Below are 19004 nucleotides of genomic sequence, written 5' to 3' on the forward strand. Positions count from 1 at the left end.
TTAATGAAATCATTATACACAATTAATTTACTAAGTTTTACAGTGAGAAAATAGAATTGATCCACAGAAAGAATTAAAAGGGCAGCAGGAATTGTGTGTGTGATGTGGCAAGTTTAACAAAGCCACAGATTTTTCTCAAAGTAAAATACACTCAATTTAATACAGAGGACTTGATCATCTTTTTCTTGATAGCTTCCCACGATTTCTCTGCTCCATTAGTTTCATTTATCAAAATGCTGATGTTGAGTAGTGTTCAAGCAAGCCTATTTTCTTTGAAATAGTAAAGCAGGTAAATTGGCAGCTCATCCATTAGCAAGGGAAGGTAGTTGTTAACAGGATGCATGTCAACAATGTATTGTACAATAATATGTAACTAAAAGTTCAGTTCTCACCTTCATTAAAAAAAAAACTACACAGTTTCTTCATATTTTTCAAACCTTTCCCTTTCTTTTATTAGGCAGTACATCTGTAAAATCATTTCATCTTTGTAGCTTGTTAGGGGAGAGGCCTTCAAAAGTGATTCGCTTAGTGGATCCTACCCTAATTGGTTTTACACGGTAGCTTTTAAAATTAGATTCAAGGGTGCTTCCCAGGCTCTAAGAAGACATAGAATATAGGTCACATTGAAGTTCTTTTCATTCTTAGGATATGCCACGGTGATCAGTATGCACCAGAGCTTATGCAGACTGTGGTTTAGTAGGTGTATCTTGTTCTCACAATGATAGAAACAAATATTTCTTTGTTTCTCTGTCTACTTGTTGCCATACACATTTTCCTACAGCCTTCAAGGCAATGTCACCTACTATTTAAGGAAGAGAGAGTCTACTGGAACATATTAGCTACATGGATATGTGCATTTCTTTTTCTTCTCTGGATTCTGGAGGGTTAGTTAGCAGCTCCTAAGGTGGGTGTGCACGATGCACTTTAGCAGCCTTTGTGAAATTGCTCTGGTGTGTTGCAGAGCAGACTGCTTGTAAGATTCCCTGCAGGGACTTGCTAAGTGAGGTGTTACTGGACGATGTGTTCAGTGAAATGAAATAGAGGGTGTATTTTGGTTAGGCACTTAGCTTGGAATCATTTTTATTTCAAATAATTCAGAGTTATGCTTTGCTAATGTAATTTTTGGAGTGGTTATTTAGAAAAAAAAAACACACACACAAAACCCTCATAAACCAAAAAATAAAAATCACAAATAAACCTCATGCTCAGGTGAGCTCTATTACAAGTAACAGTATTTTTACTTTGACTTCTGAGTCCATGTATTTTCTGTGACGCTGTTTACCAGCTAGTATTTGCTATACAACAGATCTTGTTAAAGCAGAGGAGGCTGGTATAATAAAAAAATGTGAACTGAAGGAACTCAGTCTCTGTAGAGACAAGCTAGGTTGCTGCTCTCAAGTTCTGGTGTTACCAGCCATCATTTCTTAGATCAAAAAGGACAATTTACTTGGTAGCTTGTAAGTTTTATTTTCCTAGGTTGTGCATCTGCCTAATACTGACTTGAGTAGGGCTGTATTTCCATAGGAAATAGCCTCACAATACTCATTACAAGGAAAAGCCTGAGACTGTAGTGGGACTATATGTTTTTACCTCTTCACTTAAAGAAAGCCTGTGTATGATGAGTTGGGGTCTGGTGCTTAATGTGAACAATCACTTCACGCTTTGTTTGCTGCCACCTAGCCTCTAATTTGCTTTTGCTATTGTAATTTAGGACACTGTCCTCTTCTTGCCATGAATACTGGTTTTAGGACTACATATATGGTGAAAATTATCCTCATCACAACCTGCATGAAGTTGATAAGTTCAATATGCAGTAGTTGATTGGGGCACAGTATCTAAGCCCGATTTTCTGGACTCTGTTTTCCAATAAAAGGATTCATTGATAGTGTTAGTTTTGGAAATCTCAAATCAGTTGTCAGCTCTTCAGAGATGCTTTACAATGTTTCTTTCACAGGGGATATATTTATACTGTTGTTTTTGTTGCAGGTGTGTATTAGATGGTTTTGCTATGGAATTTAGAATTACTTCAGCTGATATTTCCCTAGGGAAAAAAAAAAAAAAGAGAGTATAGAGTGAAATAGTTTCCCTCAAGTCAAATTCAGTCATCTATCATGGTCATAAAATGCATCATAGACTGTAGTTCATAAACATGTAAAGCTATCTTTGCTGTTGCTACCCTTGCAAAAGGTTATTTCAAGAAAATATTTCTTTCTTTTTCTTATGGCCAGAAAATATTACATTTTCACTCTTAAATCTATTCCTAGATAATGGATATAAATTCTTCTTGTGCCAGTACTGCTACCTAGTTTAACTTGTCATCTTCTAACATTTACCTTTCTGATGTATACATAGAAAGCATTGATATACTTTTTTATGACATTAAATATGCCAGTCGCAGTCTTGCAGAGTAGACTTTGTATTGTCTTGATCATCCTAATAGTCCTTCTTTGCACCAGGTGCACTTTGAGTAATCTCTTTTAAACTGGACTACTCAGTGTGTTTTGGCATGACCAAAGGCGAATGAAATTCAAGATTTGAAACTAACATTTTTATACTAGAAGCAAAATTCAGAGGAATTTGATCAGGCTTGGCACACTGTGTTCTAGACGATGTCCTCCTTTTCAGAGGAAGGGGAAGCTTAGAATTGCAGTTGCCTTTTCAACAGCTCCTTCCAACATAGATGGTTTAAATCATTCTGTAGTAGAGCTCTGTTCCAGTCTTTGTCATAGTTGACCTGATCACAACTTAGTCTGAAGAGCATAGCATTATGTTTATGAGCATTTTCCTTGGCTATATTGTCTCCTTAGAATTTTCTTCAAGTAGTTGCAGTAAAGCCTTTGTATTTGCAAAGCCTAACTTTGTAGTAACAGATTCTGTTAGTAGCAGCATACTTTGGGGAAAATAATAATGAATAGGATGGGCCTCAAACCAGCTGTTGAGCAGCTCTGATAAAAAGAAGTCCCAGCAAAGAGTTCCCTGTTTAATGCACAGAGTATTGTCCCATCTCCTTAGCCAGTTCTTTCTCCACACTGGTGTCTTTCATCACTTCCAGTGGTCTGGCATGTAAGGTGGTCTATAAATCCAGATTTTCTTAATCTAAACATTTGGTTTAGTTTATTCTTTTAGTATCTGTCTTTGATAAACACATCTCATATTCTTTTCTTCTAGGCATGTTACTTATTAATTTAGAGGACTCATGAAATACACAGATATTTTACTTTGTTTCTTTCTGCTTCTTCCCCTCCCATGCTGTGAATATTAGGTAGTTCATATCTGAATCCTGAGCCCTTCACATTCAATTACCTTCAATAAGTTCTTAACTTTATTTCTTAAATTTTATCAGTTTAAAGACCAAATATTTTAGTTGTGAACCTGTTTATTTTCAGTTGCAATTAAATCTAATGTTTATTCAAAAAATAAAGAGTATTTTTTGGTATTAAGAAATGTAAGCAGCTTGCATAGTTTATAAATAAAGGGAATTTATGGGAAATCCCTTTTCTGTTTGAAGTTACAATATGAAAGATAAAAATAAATGTATGGAGTCTGCAATACATTCAGTTGTAGAAGTTGTCTGTAGAGCTGGTTTACACGGTTCAGGTGATCATACAGTTTTAAAAGTAAAAGTCATCAGGTTTTGAGTGGCTTTTATCAATGATATATCCAATAACATGAGTCACTTGGATTCACTGTGAATCACTGCTAGTTTTCCTACTCTTCACACAGTTTCACAGTATCATCAGGGTTGGAAGAGACCTCACAGATCATCAAGTCCAACCCTTTACCACAGAGCTCAAGGCTAGACCATGGCCTTCTGTATTTTCCTCAAAGCATTTTGAATTTCCTGACATTTTACTGTTAATAAACTGGCAACTAAAAGTATAGATCAATTCATTAACAAAACTACGATCAATAAGTAATTAGTAATTAATCAAGTTATTGACATAAAAGTGTATTGCATCTGAATCAGCTTTAAAATTAGGGTTAGAATATCTCTGAGTCTGTGATTTCTTGCTCACTTGTGGAAGTTTTATACTGATGTTACAATTTTATGTAACTACTAGAGCCTTCTCCTTAGTCAAATGCACTCTGTCAGAGCCAATAGAGTTTTTGTATTCTTCTTTAGTTAACTGATGTAAGAATGGACAAATCTTCTAGACTTGAACACCCTAGTGTTGTCTGAATCCAGAAGGATTGTATTCAGATCCATGTGCTGGGTGTTTTTTGTTGTGATTTTATTCATTAACATACCCTTGAACTTTGCCTGTGCTTTGCAAACATCATACAGAGAACCCGAGTTTGGGCATGTATTTGGGGCTAGTGTAGCTTCAACCAGAGGCCAGGTCTTTTCCTTTAGCCACACACCATGATCCTCACTTGATATGGGCAATTCATCGCAGTTAAAATAGGACTGTTTTGGTGATGTGTCCTGTTGGTTTGCTGCTGTTGCCATTTAAGCTTACAAAGCCCAACAGAACAAAATCTATGTTGCCTGCCCCTGTCTGCAATAGTTACTTTTAGAGAACAGACACCATGGAAGAATCTTCCCTGAACTTCCTTCTACTCACTTCGTTCTTGTATCTGAGCTGAGATCACATGGCATGGAATATCCCTTTGGCCACTCTGGATCGTCTGGTTCAGCTGTGCCCTCTCAGCATCTTGGGGTGGGGAGATGCTGGAAAAAACTCAGCCTGGGTGCTCAGCTTAGCAGTAGCCACAACACTGGTGTGTTATCAATGCTCAGCTGCAGCACTGCAAAACACAGCATTAAAGAAATTAAAGAAAGAAGTTTTGAGGAGAATTAACCCCAGCTCAGCACAGTCCAAACCTATTCCATATACAAAACTGGGTTGGATGGCAGTGGATTATCTGGATTGAGGTGGATGTTGCCCTTTTATGCAGGAGATAGCAGAGTTGGCCACGTGGTTAGCTGAAACAGCAGCAGGAGGGAGATGTAGCACAGGCGAAGGAAGGAAGAGATCAAGAAAAACTCGAGTTGCCCCTTAAATAGGGTTGTGGACAATAAGTGGGACTGCAATAAACTTTGACCTGGGGGTCCTCCCACCAGGAGGGGCCAGGGACACCTGGAGTCAGATTTCCAGACCACTCCCCCAGCCCAGCTGGGTTTAACCTGGAACAACTGCACAATTCACATAATTAAATCTATGCTGCACAGATTATGCCTATAATGAAATACCTGCCAATATATTTTATTGCAGGATATTTACTGCTTTTATGATAGCAGCTAATATTTAGCAAATCATCATCAGTACAGTGTAAGAGTGCATGTTCTGTATCTGACATAATCCCATGAGTTCAGTAATGTCTTCAGAGCAGCTGACTATTTTCTGTCAATTACTAACTCAGTGGGATGAGTTACTAATTTAAGATAATCATCCGGCTGTCTACCTTAGCTTGCCATTTATTCTGAAGGAATGTCAACAGCAAATACAGCTAATGTAGGGTAAAATAATATGAAATATATTATTAAGTGTTTAACTCATAACAGTAATAGTGCTGGTTGCTCTCAGAAGCATTTAGCATGACATGTGTGTATGTAAATAATAAATTACAGTATTGCTAATTTTTACTGAAATACTTATAAGTACTATGTGGGAAACTTAATTATACAGAAAAATGAAGCTTTTTAGAACTTGACATCTTTGCTGTGATTTTCTTCTTCATGTAAGGTGATGTGTAGTGTTTTCTATTTGCAGTTGGAATAGTAGAAGTACAAATGTAACTAATACACCTGATTTTCTTCAAGCTGTCACAGACAGCAATGGTATACATTCTAATATTAGTGTCATTTAATAACCTAAGTGTAAATGCATTTGCTTTGCTGTACAAACTCTTGTGTTTTTATATTGGCCAATTTAAGGGGAATCCATTTTTCAGTGCAAACCTGAACAGTTACTTGCCAGAGTTTTCAAGTGTTTGTTTTTATGGTGGATTAAGAGAAATTGTAGTTTTGAGATAGCCTTACAAAGTAATAAGCACAAGGTGTTTATTCCAGGGATTTCAAGGAGCAGCTCTGCTTATCCTGAAGTAATGGAATCAATTCATTTTGAAATGATTAGAAATTTGGTGTATAGGAGGTTTGCATTAATAACTGCCACCAATCAAGGTGTCTGGTAATCAGCATAATGCAAAATACATTATAAATTGCATGTAGTTGACCCAACAGCATCTTCATCAGCATGATTAAGAAATGAGTGGATATTTCTAAATTAGTTGCATGAAACTTTTGTATAAAAAATAATTCTAGGTCATTGTATGCTGTATCAAAAAGTATCTAACTTACTGTAAAATCTCTCATGCAGCAAAGGGGATCAGACTTAATGATAAGAATGAACTGAATTGTTCAAGGGCAATGTATGTTTCAGGCAAAGATTTGTTAGAAATGTTGTGTCACCAAAATTCTGATTCTATGTTGTCATGTTTATGAAGCATTAACCATTTTATAGGGTCAAAATTGTGCAGTAACTATAAAGATTTCCTATATTTGCAGGGAGCTCCTCTTCAGCAGTTTCATCCTCCATAGTATTGTGACCAGACTTACCAATTACTCATGAGAGCCTTAACTAATGTACATTTCAAACCATTTAAAATACATTTAAAGGAGCAGGATGGTCATATAACCTCTGTATTGAGGATAAGGTATTGGTGCTGTGTACTGTAGGGACTAGTTTATTGTAAAGTTAATCTGACTGTATAGATTGTTATTGCAAAAGGCATGTATTAAAAACTGTAATTTGGTAGCCCAGTGATGCTTCACTTGAAGGAGCCTTAAAGCCTTGAGTGTTTATATCCAGATCTCATAATGATGCTGGGTGCCCAGTGCAATGAGAGCAGTAGGTTGGGATGTGAATCTTGAAGTTACTTGTGTGAACAGATGTTACAGGTAGTAAAAAAACCTCTCCCTATCTTCTACTCTGGATACATTGGCTGCTGCTGACATAAATCTGCTGTTGCTGATTTTGCAGAACAATTTGGCAAGGCGTGCCTGTTTCACTTACGGAAACTAGATTAAATGGGGTTTGGAGGGGTTTGGTTTTGTTTTGTTTTTCTAAGAATAACCTTTTGTTAGAGTGCAGCAACTCTTCACACTGCTCATTCGAAGCAGTAAGCCTTGTCCCTAGTCTGCATCTTTCTGTGACTTGAAACACAGAATTTAAAAAAAGCTTTTCATAAATTCATTCAGAATCTTAGCCTGTCTTGTCCCAGCCTCTGGTAGTTCTGTACTAATTCTGTCTCCAGTTTCACACAACAGTGAAAGTAAATGACAGATCGAGTCTGTAGAAGCGAACTAAAATGCAAAGCATGTCTGTGCAGGCTATGAGGTGAAGTGGTTACTATGGAGCCAAGAAACTCAGCTTCCAAGTATCAGGCTTGGCTTTCTTAAGTAATGTCCTTCATCCTGTGCTAGATTATTTTCTTTACAAAGTTTAGCATCATTTAACTGAGCTGTTGCAGCACACAGGATGTTACACAGAATAATTACAAGGCACAACTTGAGTCTGACAAAATTAGGAAATGTAATGATAACCTATGAATGTACAGAGTAAACATCTGCCCATGGCAAAGTATGGTTTAAACTCACCTTTTTATTTTAATATCTTAACTGTTTCCAAAGTACTGACTTAAATGTGCACTTTCACCATAATTATTTGAATGGGACAAGATTTTTAACAGGTACTGTGCTACCATGTTCCCAGGTGGTCTGCAGCATTTCTTTGAGGTTTCCAGACATATCTTCCTTCTGGCTGCAGAATCTTCCCCCAGTCTCTGTATTGTGTAATGAGGTCTTTATCTCTGAATATGAGCAAGCAGGCTATCTTCATCAGAGAGAGCTTTTACTGGAGCATATGCTTACAAAAGGGGCATTTTTCCTGCTCTGAATAATTTACTATCTAGAAGATAAATCATGCATGAGACTATCCTAACTCTTTTGTAGCCATCAAAAAAAAAAAGGCAGAAAATATTAGCTACAGCTTTAGACTTATAGGTTATGATCAGCAGGCCCTTAAAAATACTTGTACAGTTGCACATGGAACTTCATCTTATGGTTTGGGATTTTTTTGTTTGCTTGTTTGTGGGGTTATTGGAGTTTGTTTTTTCAGTGGGTTTTTGTTGGGTTTGTTGGTTTTAGGGAGGTTTGTTTTTTGTGGCTTTTTTTCTTTTTTAGCCTAAGTGTATGTTGATGATCTGGTAGCTTATCTAATATACTGTTCATATTGGCTGTCTTTTTCCATGGGCACAGGACAGTACCATTCAGTAGCTAATAGTATAGGTGAAAGGAGAGACATTTGAAGACATTCCAGTCTATCAAAAAGGAACAGATAAATGTATTAGGAAATTAAAAGATTTAGGGCAACACATAAAGTCAGCATTATTTCATAGAATTTAAATTGTGTCTGAACCTTTAAAGTATTGCTTAATGTTAACAAGGTTTTTATACTATTGTATGTGCTATAAAGGTTCTTTTTTGATTGCACCATTTTGTTTATATGAAGGCTTTAGGAGATGAGAATTGTGCTATGCTGGTATGGGCCTGTGCTGTATATGCTGTATATGCTTTTCATTTAAAAAATCAGCAAATTTAGCAGTTCTGTAAAGGAAACAGACTGACAGACTAAATACACAGGAATTCAGAGCAAGGATCAGGGAATATCACGGAATCACTGAATGTTAGGGGCTGGAAGGGACGTCAAAAGACTATCCAGCTCAACCCCCTGCCACAGCAGGATCACCTATACCAGATCACATAGAAACACATCCAGTTAGGTTTTCAATACCCCTAGAGAGGGAGACTCCACAACCCCACTGGGCAGCCTGTTCCAAATCAAGATGTGATTTAAGCACATCTTATGTACAAAACTCCAGGCTTGACCACTTGAAATTGTATTCCAGAGTCTGAAGGACAAGTATGAAGAATATGTTATTTCTGTAAGGTACTTCTTAAAAATGTAGGTCTGCCTTTCATGTTTCTGTATTGCATGCTTAATATATTTCTGGGGAAGGGCTTTTTGCCCAGTCTTACATAAAGAAATTATTTGGAATAAGAGGGGTTCATCTTAGAACTGGAAAATTCTTTGTTTACAGTTTCGTTAGAAATCATATATATCTGAACTCCTAGAAATTAATTTTAAAACTTGGGAAATATTTTTCCACAAGAATTTCATCCTCTGACTTAGCTCAAAGGCTTCTGCAGCTGTAGACTTAATTATTGTCTTTCTTTCATTGAGATTTAATAGTCTGGTTTAACTAATAACATTATTTACTGGATTATTTACTGTAGAGGATCATTGTAAGCAAAAAAGCAATGTGAATGACATGTCAGTTTAACAGTGTAAGCAGGTTTGAAGCACAATATTGATCAGGATAGGTGGGGTCATTATCAACCATTATCTGTTTGGAGAAGAAGAAAAAAATAATCACTTCCTTATTGAGTCCTGCTTCTAACTTTCCAAAAAGTGCATGGATGTGTGTACATGCTAGAAGTTACAGAATCATGCAATGGTTTGGATTGGAAGGGACCCTAAAGATCATCTTGTTCCAACCCCCCTGCCATGGGCAGGGACACCTCTATTCCAGGCTGTTCAGGGACCTGGCTTTGCACTCTTGGCAATTATTAAGAATGGGTATTTACTGCCATTTCAACAAACATAAATTGGGAGTATCTTTAAATAGGGGTGTCATTGCTGGATATCAAAGCTGTTAGCTGTTGTCATAGTACCTATTTGATATGCATATTTTAGCTTCTTTTGATTTATTTGACAATATTGCAAAACATATTATATTCCAGTATTACCCTAGCTTTTGCTAACAATTTTCCCATGTGCTTACTTAAACTATATTGACAAGATCAATGTAAATTTATTTGGTAAGCATGATTTTAATCTAGGCTTTAAAGAAAAAAAAGTAAGCACCACAAAGGTAACTGGTAAGATTTTAGATTAAGATTCATGGGGAAAAAAAGGCATCCTTGTCTATTTTTTTGTGTAGAAGCTAATGTAAGCATAAACAAATGGTGGTAGGCACTGAAGAGACCATTCATGTTTGCAGTGTTGTGAGCAAAGCAGACAGGATACAGAAAGAGTTCAAAGAGCTTTTTGTAGGTTGAAATGAAAGCCTAATTAAAATAAAAAATACAACTCCCCTTCATTTTAGTAATCCTGGCCTTACTTATCTAGCACAGCTGTACTTAAAAGGGGTTTCTGTAAAATGTTTGTCAACTGCAAAGCATTTTTTTCAAATCTAAACTGTTCCTGAGTAGAGTTGCCTTTTTTTTTCCCCAATTGTCCTTGTAATACAATGGTCAGGTGTGGGACACAAGGGATTCAGGAAGCTTTAGGATGTAGTGAGCTTTTGCATAATGGTCATTGTAGTTGATATTATGTTTTCTTTGTATGGATTTTGAAGGCCAGTCATATGGGTTCTTATTATTTTACCTCAGTCTCACGACTTGTCTTTTTGACATAGAGCAAAGGATGTTTCTTCTCATTTCTGGATTTCTAAGAGTGGTCTTTGTTCTTATTAGTTTTGGGCTAAATTCTGATCTTCAGAAAACTTAACAGAAGCCTCATGTTTCACAGGTTCTGGTCCTTAGAGTGAACTGGAATCATGCTGATAACTGATGAAAGGACAATACGGAATTGCTCAAGCAACCTCAATTTCTCAAGTGCATTGATGACAGCTTTCTGGCATAGTTCATGAAGTCAAAATGAAAGGTGTTTTGCTGGACTCAATGCTTAAGAACAAAGAACTGGTCAGGACATGAAAGTCAGAGAAAGCCTTGACTACAGTTACTGTGAGATGATGAAGTTATGGTGGTGGTGATGATGATGGAGTTAAGATCCTACTCGATCTGGGCTCTGGTCTTGAAGAGAGGAGGGGCCTAGGACAGCTGGCTGATACTTGATAATCCTTTCCTCCAAGCTCAAGAAAGGATCATCCCAACAAGCAAGAAATCAAGTAAAGACTGTGTGCACAGATGCATAAGGATGCCCTAACTTAATTCAGTCATTAAAAGGGAATGTACAAAAGGTAAAAGCAGGAGGAGAGTCCAGGAAAGAATGTAGACCTTCTGTCCAGTCTTGCAGAGATGGGCTTAGGAAAGCAAAAACCATCCTGGAGTTGAATCTGGAGAGGGAAGTGAAGGGCAGCCACAAAGGAATTAACAAGTACATGAAGAAATAGCAAAAGGAAGACCAGAGACGGCATGCACCCACAACTGAATGGGGCCAAGGAGCTGGTGACAAATGTCATAGAAAGGGCCAAGATGCTTAATTCTGCATTTGTCTCTGTCTTTACCAGTAAAAACAGCTTTCAGGAATCCCAGGTCTCTTAAGCTAGCTCAAGGAGGATTTACACTTAGTGGAGAAGAACCAGTTTAGGTAGTTAGGACATACATAAATTCACAGGGCCTCATGGGTTGCACCCATGAGTGCTGACAGAGCTCACCGATGCTATTTCAAGGTGACTCTTGATTATCTTGCAATAACCATGGTGATAGGGAGAGGTTTGGGTGGGTAAGTATCATTGCTGTCTTCAGGGAGGGCAAGAAGGAAGCTTGGTTTTAAAAAAAAAGAGAACTTATGACTGACTAACGTGGTAGCCTTCTGCAATGAAGTGACTACCTTGGTGGACAAGTGAAAAGCAGTGGATGTTGTTTACCTCAACTTTGGTAAACCCTTTGACATTTCACACAGCATCACAGACAAGCTGACAAAGTGTTGGTTAGGTAAGTAGGCAGTAGGGCGAGTTACGAAATAGCTGAATGTTTCCAAGATCAGACTCAGTGCAGTCGGAAGTGTGTCACTAGTGGTCAGTACTGAGACCAACACTATTTAATGTCTTCATTAATTGCCAGGATCATGGGACAGAATGCACCTGCAGGAAATTTGCAGATGGTACAGGCTTGGTAGGAGTGGATGGCTGGGCCACCTCAACAGGTTAGAGGCTTCTCATGAAGTTCAAGAGAAAGGCAGAGTCCTGCATCTGGGGAAGAATAATCTAATGCACTGACCCACACTGGGGACTGGCTGGTTATAGAGCAGCTTGGCAGAAATTGACTTTGGGGGACTTCCTGGCAGACAAGCTGAACATGAGCCATCAATGCACCCTTGTGGCAAAAAAACCCAACAGCATCCTGGGTTGCATTAACAAGACCAGCAGACGGAGGGAGTTGGTCTTTCTTCTGCATTGCTAAGGCAGTATATCTAGAGTACTGTGTCCAGTTCCCCAGTACAAGTGACATGAGCATACTGGAGCAAGTCCAGCACAGGGCCATGAAGTAAGGTACTGGAGCACCTTTGATATTAGGAGAGACAGAGTGGAGAAGGCACTGGGGTGACCTCATGTTCATTAATAAAGAATGGAAGGGAATAAAGACAAAGGAGCTGTACTCTTCCAGGTAGTGCCCACTGATAGGACAGAAGGCAATGGCACAAATGAAAATGTCAAATTCCATTTCAACATAGAAAAAAACTTACTCATGAGAGTGGTCAGACATTGGAACAGGTTGCCCAGAAAGGTTTTTGGGGTCTCCATTTTTAGAGATGCTCAAACCCTGACTGGACATAGCCTTAGGCAACATGCTTGAGCAGAAGATTTGGACCAAATGAGCTCAGTAGGTCTCTTCCAACCTAAAGAATTCATATGATTTTCTAAGTCTTAAGTCCAGGCTATAGCATCTTATGTAATGACTCTTTATAATTAGCTTTAGCTAAGTTCAGCTCTTTGAATATTTCTGTTTCAGAATCTATAGGTAGTAATTTGTGTTTTGTAGAGGATATATCCTCATAATAGCAGTAAAAAACATTTTGTGACGCAGACTTTCTGATTAAGAAATTGCTGATATGCATATCTGTCTTATCCAAAAGATCTTCAGAAGATTGTCATAACTTCTTCATTCTAGTGAATGCTGCTCTTACAGCCCACCTCTTTTACACCATGCTGACAGGAACAGAGCTGGCCACAGCCCCAGGAGCTGCTCTGGCAGTGTCCATAAGTTTGGGAAGCCTAGCTACACAGCTGCTGTATAGCATGAGCAGAACAGTTGAACAAAAAATGAAAACTGGTTATTGTTTTAATTGATATTGTATATTACTCCAATGCTTATTTTAGTTCATATTTGCAGTTCTTTTTTGACCATTTGTTATGGAAAATACAAAAAATTGTGTTTGTTTCTAATTTACAGGATGGAGGTCTGCTTCTGAATAATCCTTCTGCTCTGGCAGTTCATGAGTGCAAGTGTCTTTGGCCAAATGTTCCATTGCAGTGTCTAATATCACTGGGCACTGGCCGATATGAAAGCGAGGGAAAGACCAATGTCACATACACCAGTTTGAAAGCCAAGCTCACAAATGTTATCAGCAGTGCAACTGATACAGAAGGTTGGTGTCTTAAGATACATTTGTATTGTGACTGTTTTCAGGGCTGTTTTCTGTTTCTTAGAATTTTAGTTGCAATTCAGAGGCCAATCTGCAACCCTTTCTTTCTATCAGCCATACTGAAGCTACTTGAAAAGTGCCTCTTTGTAACTCGTTGTCTATAGTTGGTGTTCTAGTACCAATATTAGAGCTATTCTGAAGGTGATGAGTGTTTCTTAGCCTTATCTCTGTGAATCTTCCTCTTAACTATGTTGCTGCTAAGCTCTTTGAGTTCTCAACTGTTGACATGAAGTTCTTGACAAGCATAGGAAAGATAAAAGATACCTTAAAATTTATGAGAACGACAGTGATAATCCAGCAAGACTTAGATGACATCTTTTTACTTATGCTTCAGGATAAAAGCATACTCAGGAATTCGTTTCATTGGAATAATAATACTTTCTTATATTTGCTTGATAGTTAATGTAGAACACTGACTGGCTTCCATCATCTTCAGAAAAAGTATTTCAGTTCTGTTCACATCTATATAGGTGCTTTTCCAAGGCCTACACTGTATCCATCAATGCCCATGATGTCCATCGCTGTCAGAAGGAGCCAAGCATGTGTTTGCCCCTCTTGTGGGAGTGCACTGAAACTCTGTCACTGGCAGTTTACATCTGTTTAATTTCTCTAAAGAGGAAATATTGATGTACAGGTGCTTTGCCTCCCAACAAAGGAAACCGATACTGTAAAAGCTTAGGGAATAAGAAATACTCTCAGTCTAGATGCTTTGCTGCATAATCCCTGTGCACTAACTGTTCCTAGTATGAAAAAGCTAGATTTTGGTCAGTTTTGTATTTTTTTGCACAGTTATGGAAAGGCAGTAGCAATCCGGGGAAGGAGTGACATGCTGTTTACTTTCTATCATAGGAGAAAAAGGTTCATTGCAGCTGAAAAATCAAGAAATTAGATAATGGAGAGGAATAGAAGGGAGGAAATGGAAAGAGAAGAGACTAGATATGAGCAAATGGGAAGTTTATATTATGAAGGGAATACTGTTGAATAAGGCACAAAGTATTGCCTGTGGTGAGACAACAGAAACACGTCTGAGTAATTTACAAGAGGAGGGACCAAGCAAAGAAGATTTCAGTTCAGTTAGAATCTCCTGCCGTAGTTTTACCCATAGTAGTTTTTTCACTTCAAATTTTTTATGTAACAGTAGATGTTTAAAAGCATGGAAAAGTGTGGTAAGAATGCGAAGAAGGTGAAAATAAAATGAACAATGAAAAAAGTAATGGAAATAGAATTTTAAGGGAGCCAATGAAGAAGGGAGAGAACTAAAAGAGAAATTAGACTATAAAAGAGGAAAAAGGGAACAGAGGACCATAAATAGCCAGTTCATTGTTGTACTAGTTAACTAACTGTTGCCATTTAACGTGAACATTTTAAACTAAATGAATCTTAAATTCAAACTCAAAATCTGTACTAATATACACAAAAATAATTAGCTGCAAACAGAAGGAAGCTTTAAACCTACCTATTTACCGCACTCTCTGAGATCAGAGAGGAATACATAACTGCTGCTGTCATAATACTTACTTCCCAAAGTACTGAGTGTCACAAATCATGGGCGTCTTGAATGGGAATGACTATGTTGCATTCCTTCTCTTCAGAATGCACTCTCATTGTTAAGGAATGGAATGTACATGTAATTAAAAATCTGGGTAGCTGCAAAGCCGCCTTAATTGTCATACCAGTCAAGTTGCACTAGAATAAAGGACAAAGCTTTTCCAGAGTAAACAGAGCAACAGGGTCATTTGCTAACCTTTTGAGGAGGAAGAGCTGTTGATAAGGCAGCGGTGCAAAACCGTTTACTTAGCGAAGCAGCATGTGTTTACACTTACTGTGCCACTCCTGAGCACTTGATGTTCAGAGACTATTTGTCTCATGTAAATATAACTGTCTCTTTCATTTGTTTCTAATACAGAAGTTCACACCATGCTGGATGCACTGTTGCCTTCAGATACCTATTTCAGATTTAACCCTCTCATGAATGAAGACATACCTCTGGACGAAAGTCGTAAAGAGAAACTCAATCAGCTGCAGACAGATGGGATTCGTTATTTAGAACGAAATGAAGAAAAACTGAAAAAAGCCGCAAAAATACTGACACAAGAAAAAACAGCTTTGCAGAGACTTCAGGACTGGATGAGATTAAAGGCTGACATGTATGAAGGCCTTCCATTTTTTTCCAAATTGTGAACATGTATTGCATGAAAGATCCTAAATATCAATCCTGTTGTTCCAGAAAACCCATGCAGTGCTATAAGGGAAGAGTGTCTATTGTGGGGGTAAATAACATCTTTGGAATGCTATCAGAATTCTGCAGAAAGCATTTCAGGATGGCTATTATGTGTACAGTCTCTTGATACAAGATTTTCATGGGGTTACTTGTTTTTTTGAACTTAATTGATTTTACCATTGTTTTGCGTAACGTTTCTGAAAGTCTGTTAAACTGAAAATTATGAGAACAATTGTGCTCTGCATTTTTGAATGTGTGTACCATAATTATGGTGGCAGTAAAACTGTATTTATCAACTACCGGACTTAATCAAAACCAAAAACTGATCCCCATTCACTTCAGTGTAGGCAGTTGTACTTGTTAGGCTCTTGTGCAGCCTGTGAACTTAACAGAGATGTAACGTTGTTACAAAAACTTGGCCTGTGTTAATTGCACTTTTACATTTGAAAGGTAACATTGAAATTCTTTATTATTATTTTTGGTGGGCTTTGTACATAGTAATATTGAGTAAGAGAGATGACTATAAATGGCATATTAAATTATCAAAATTAACTGATATTTTTAGAACGTGCTGATTATTGTTTTTTAATCAGGATAACTTCAGATTGGTTCGTTCCTTATTTGAGAACAAGTGAAGTTTTGGGATGGGAATTGAAGCTATTCCTATCACATGATAAAGGAAATAAAATCATTAAATCGTTCATGTAAGGTAGAAGCTTACTCCAAGAAGCTACTAGAAGCTTCTGTTTTGGATGTCAAACTTCAGGTGTCTCTAGCCAAGAAGAAAACTAGCTGTTGATACATGAAATAACAAAGTATGCATTTCCTTTTTTCTTCTAACTTCCATATGTGCATCCTCTTGAAATTATCTTAGACTTCTCAAATTAACATTTGAAGCTCACTACAACCTTACTGCTCATTCCTTCACAGCTTTCTGCCTATGACAGTGATTTGGTTGGGAATTAATTGTCCAAAGCAAGAATTATAAAAATAGAATTATTTTTTTATTTCCCCCCAAAAAACCTCCTCCAAACTATATACAGAACTAGTTAAGGTTTATTTACAGGTTCTAACTCGGTTGGGAAATCTTCACAGTGATGGTTAGGCTAAAGTTTAGTCATGTAAGAAAGTAAGAAAATGGAAAAGGCTAAGCTACAAGACACTTATAAATCAGGCTGAGCAGAAAACCTAGGGAACAGTAGACTTTACTCACAAAGGTGAAATGGGAACTTAGTGATGATCCTTGCTGAATTTCTCTACTCGGCAGCCTCTGAAACTGCAAGCTATATTCCAGCTGTGGATCCACACAGCAAAGTCTGATGCACAATAAAACCCGCCAGAGTCCAAGTGTCTGTAGCCACAGGTTCCACGGGGCAAAGATCAGGGAAAGGCACTATCCTAGCAGCGCAAGGGAAAAAGGCAAACTGCTGCCATGTTCTCCAGCTCAGCGTAGCGAGCAGGCAGTCAGCGTATAGGGGTCCAAGAGAAGGCAGGTCCGGGTGCAGCTGGCAGCTCTCTCTCAAATGGACCCAAGGACTTGCCGAACTTGCAGTCTTGTGGGGGAGCAGCACTAGCTGCACAAGAGCGGGACTAGAGTGGAACTGCACAGAACAGTGCAAGAATGGGAAGAGCACACTTTTTTCCTCATTCAATCTATAATGCTTTCTGGACAATGTGGGTGTTGCCATGTATGTACTGGGTGCGAAGAATCCAGCCAATCCCCAGCTGACTCCAGCACAGGCTTTCCCAAGAGTCGGTACACGTGTGGAAAAGGCTGCTTTTTCTCTTCCCCCCCTTCAGGCCTGCAAGGGTGGGTGTGTGGGAAGCAGTTTTGCACCTCCTCCTTTCCCCCCATTCAAAACTCCAGAGATGGAGCAGGGAGGAGAAGGGATTTGGAGTGCCTCACAACAGCCATGAAGGCTAGTGTGGTAAGCTATGACAATGTAGTACACCGAGGAACAACATTTCCAGCACCAGGAAGGGACACATCTTTTCTTCAAAATGGAGTGACTGAAGTGAAATATGAGCTAGATACAGCTGCTGTTACACGTTTGACATGTACCCATTAACAGCTCAACGGGTTTCTGGGTGATTTTTTGCCTTTTAGAAGACAACTGTAGTACATAGGTATATTTACTACATAAAATGTTTGTTTTATATAAAATGTCCAATTTTACCAAAAAACAGTGTATTTGTCACTTTGCCTTTTAGGACCCATCACCTGGTACTGCTTTACTGAAGAAAACAAAAAAAACCCAAACATTTCCTTTGATAGTCATCTTCTGTACTTGGCTGAAAACACTGAAACTGTGATTGATTGGGCAGTCTTCAGGAAAGGAACTTTGAGAAAGATGGCAGAGATCCTTTGTTATCTTAGGATTTGCCGCATAGTGTCCTGTGACTGTACAGAGTCTTAGCATCATCCATAAGGCTATCAAAGGCATTATTCTGAATTCATAAGTTTCCAGTTACAGGTTTTTGAGATAAGTATTAATTTTAAAAACCACTTACCTGTAGTGGACAGTTACATCATTTTAATTTAACTGTTACACAAATAAATGTTCAGACAGTGAGCTAAATGTGTATACCGAGCTAGGTTTTGCAGGTGAAATGTTGTTTCTTGCTGTAATGCAAAGATTTTTCTTCACTGAAAAGTTCTCATTTTACTCATTAATCTTCTCAGGAATTATACTAGGAGTTGATTAATGTAATATACTAATGTTGATTAATGTTGTTAATTAAAGCTACTCATCTCATGAATAAGTACAGAATATCTCAGATTAGCTTTATTTAAATACCTAGTTCTTTATGATCTCCCTTCAAGGCATCCATTACAGCTTTTCTGAAACAATGGTCATTTTGTGTAGAGCTTTGGGGTTTTTTTCTAATCTGCCTTCCAAAAGACTACACTGAACATATTCTAGGCTGGTAAGTGCAGCTGTTTGCCTGACTGACAGGCAGCTTCCCCAGCACACAGATAGGAGAGAAAGTGATGCAAAAAGCCCTGGGTTGAGATAAGGAGTTTAATGGACGTAATACAATGTACAATTACTTTAGCCTATTCTGCAGAGAAGCAGCAGCAGCAACGAGCCCACGATAAAATAACCCCCCACAAGCTCATCAGTAGCAGAAAAGACCAGCACCCCAACCCAGAAAGCAGAAACAGCACTCAGGAAGCCTCTCATGTTACAATCTGAACATCAAGCCCCATGACACTTGGCTCTGGCCAGCACTTTCATTTTACAGCCAGCATGATACCAGCCTGGTATTGAATACCCATCAGCAGGTTCAACTGAACACATGCTTCTTGACATGGTGTTTTAAAGTGG

At 38.2% G+C, this 19004-nt stretch overlaps 1 protein-coding gene across 2 annotated transcripts in view; it reads left to right on the forward strand.

The window, feature by feature from the left end:
- Positions 1-16231, forward strand: part of PNPLA8 (patatin like phospholipase domain containing 8) — a 37132-nt gene extending 20901 nt beyond the window's left edge. The window contains exons 9-10 of one of the 2 annotated variants that reach the window (XM_064142126.1): positions 13202-13397; positions 15361-16231. In XM_064142126.1, the coding sequence (XP_063998196.1) occupies positions 13202-13397; positions 15361-15635 (471 nt within the window). In that variant the 3' untranslated portion in view covers positions 15636-16231. Of the gene's footprint in view, positions 1-10595; positions 10842-13201; positions 13398-15360 lie in introns of those variants that run through there. The other variant, XM_064142127.1, reaches the window with a different exon arrangement.
- Positions 16232-19004: the final 2773 nt, after the last annotated feature.

Source organism: Pogoniulus pusillus, chromosome 4, assembly GCF_015220805.1.
Source record: "Pogoniulus pusillus isolate bPogPus1 chromosome 4, bPogPus1.pri, whole genome shotgun sequence".
NCBI classification, from domain to species: Eukaryota; Metazoa; Chordata; class Aves; order Piciformes; family Lybiidae; genus Pogoniulus; species Pogoniulus pusillus.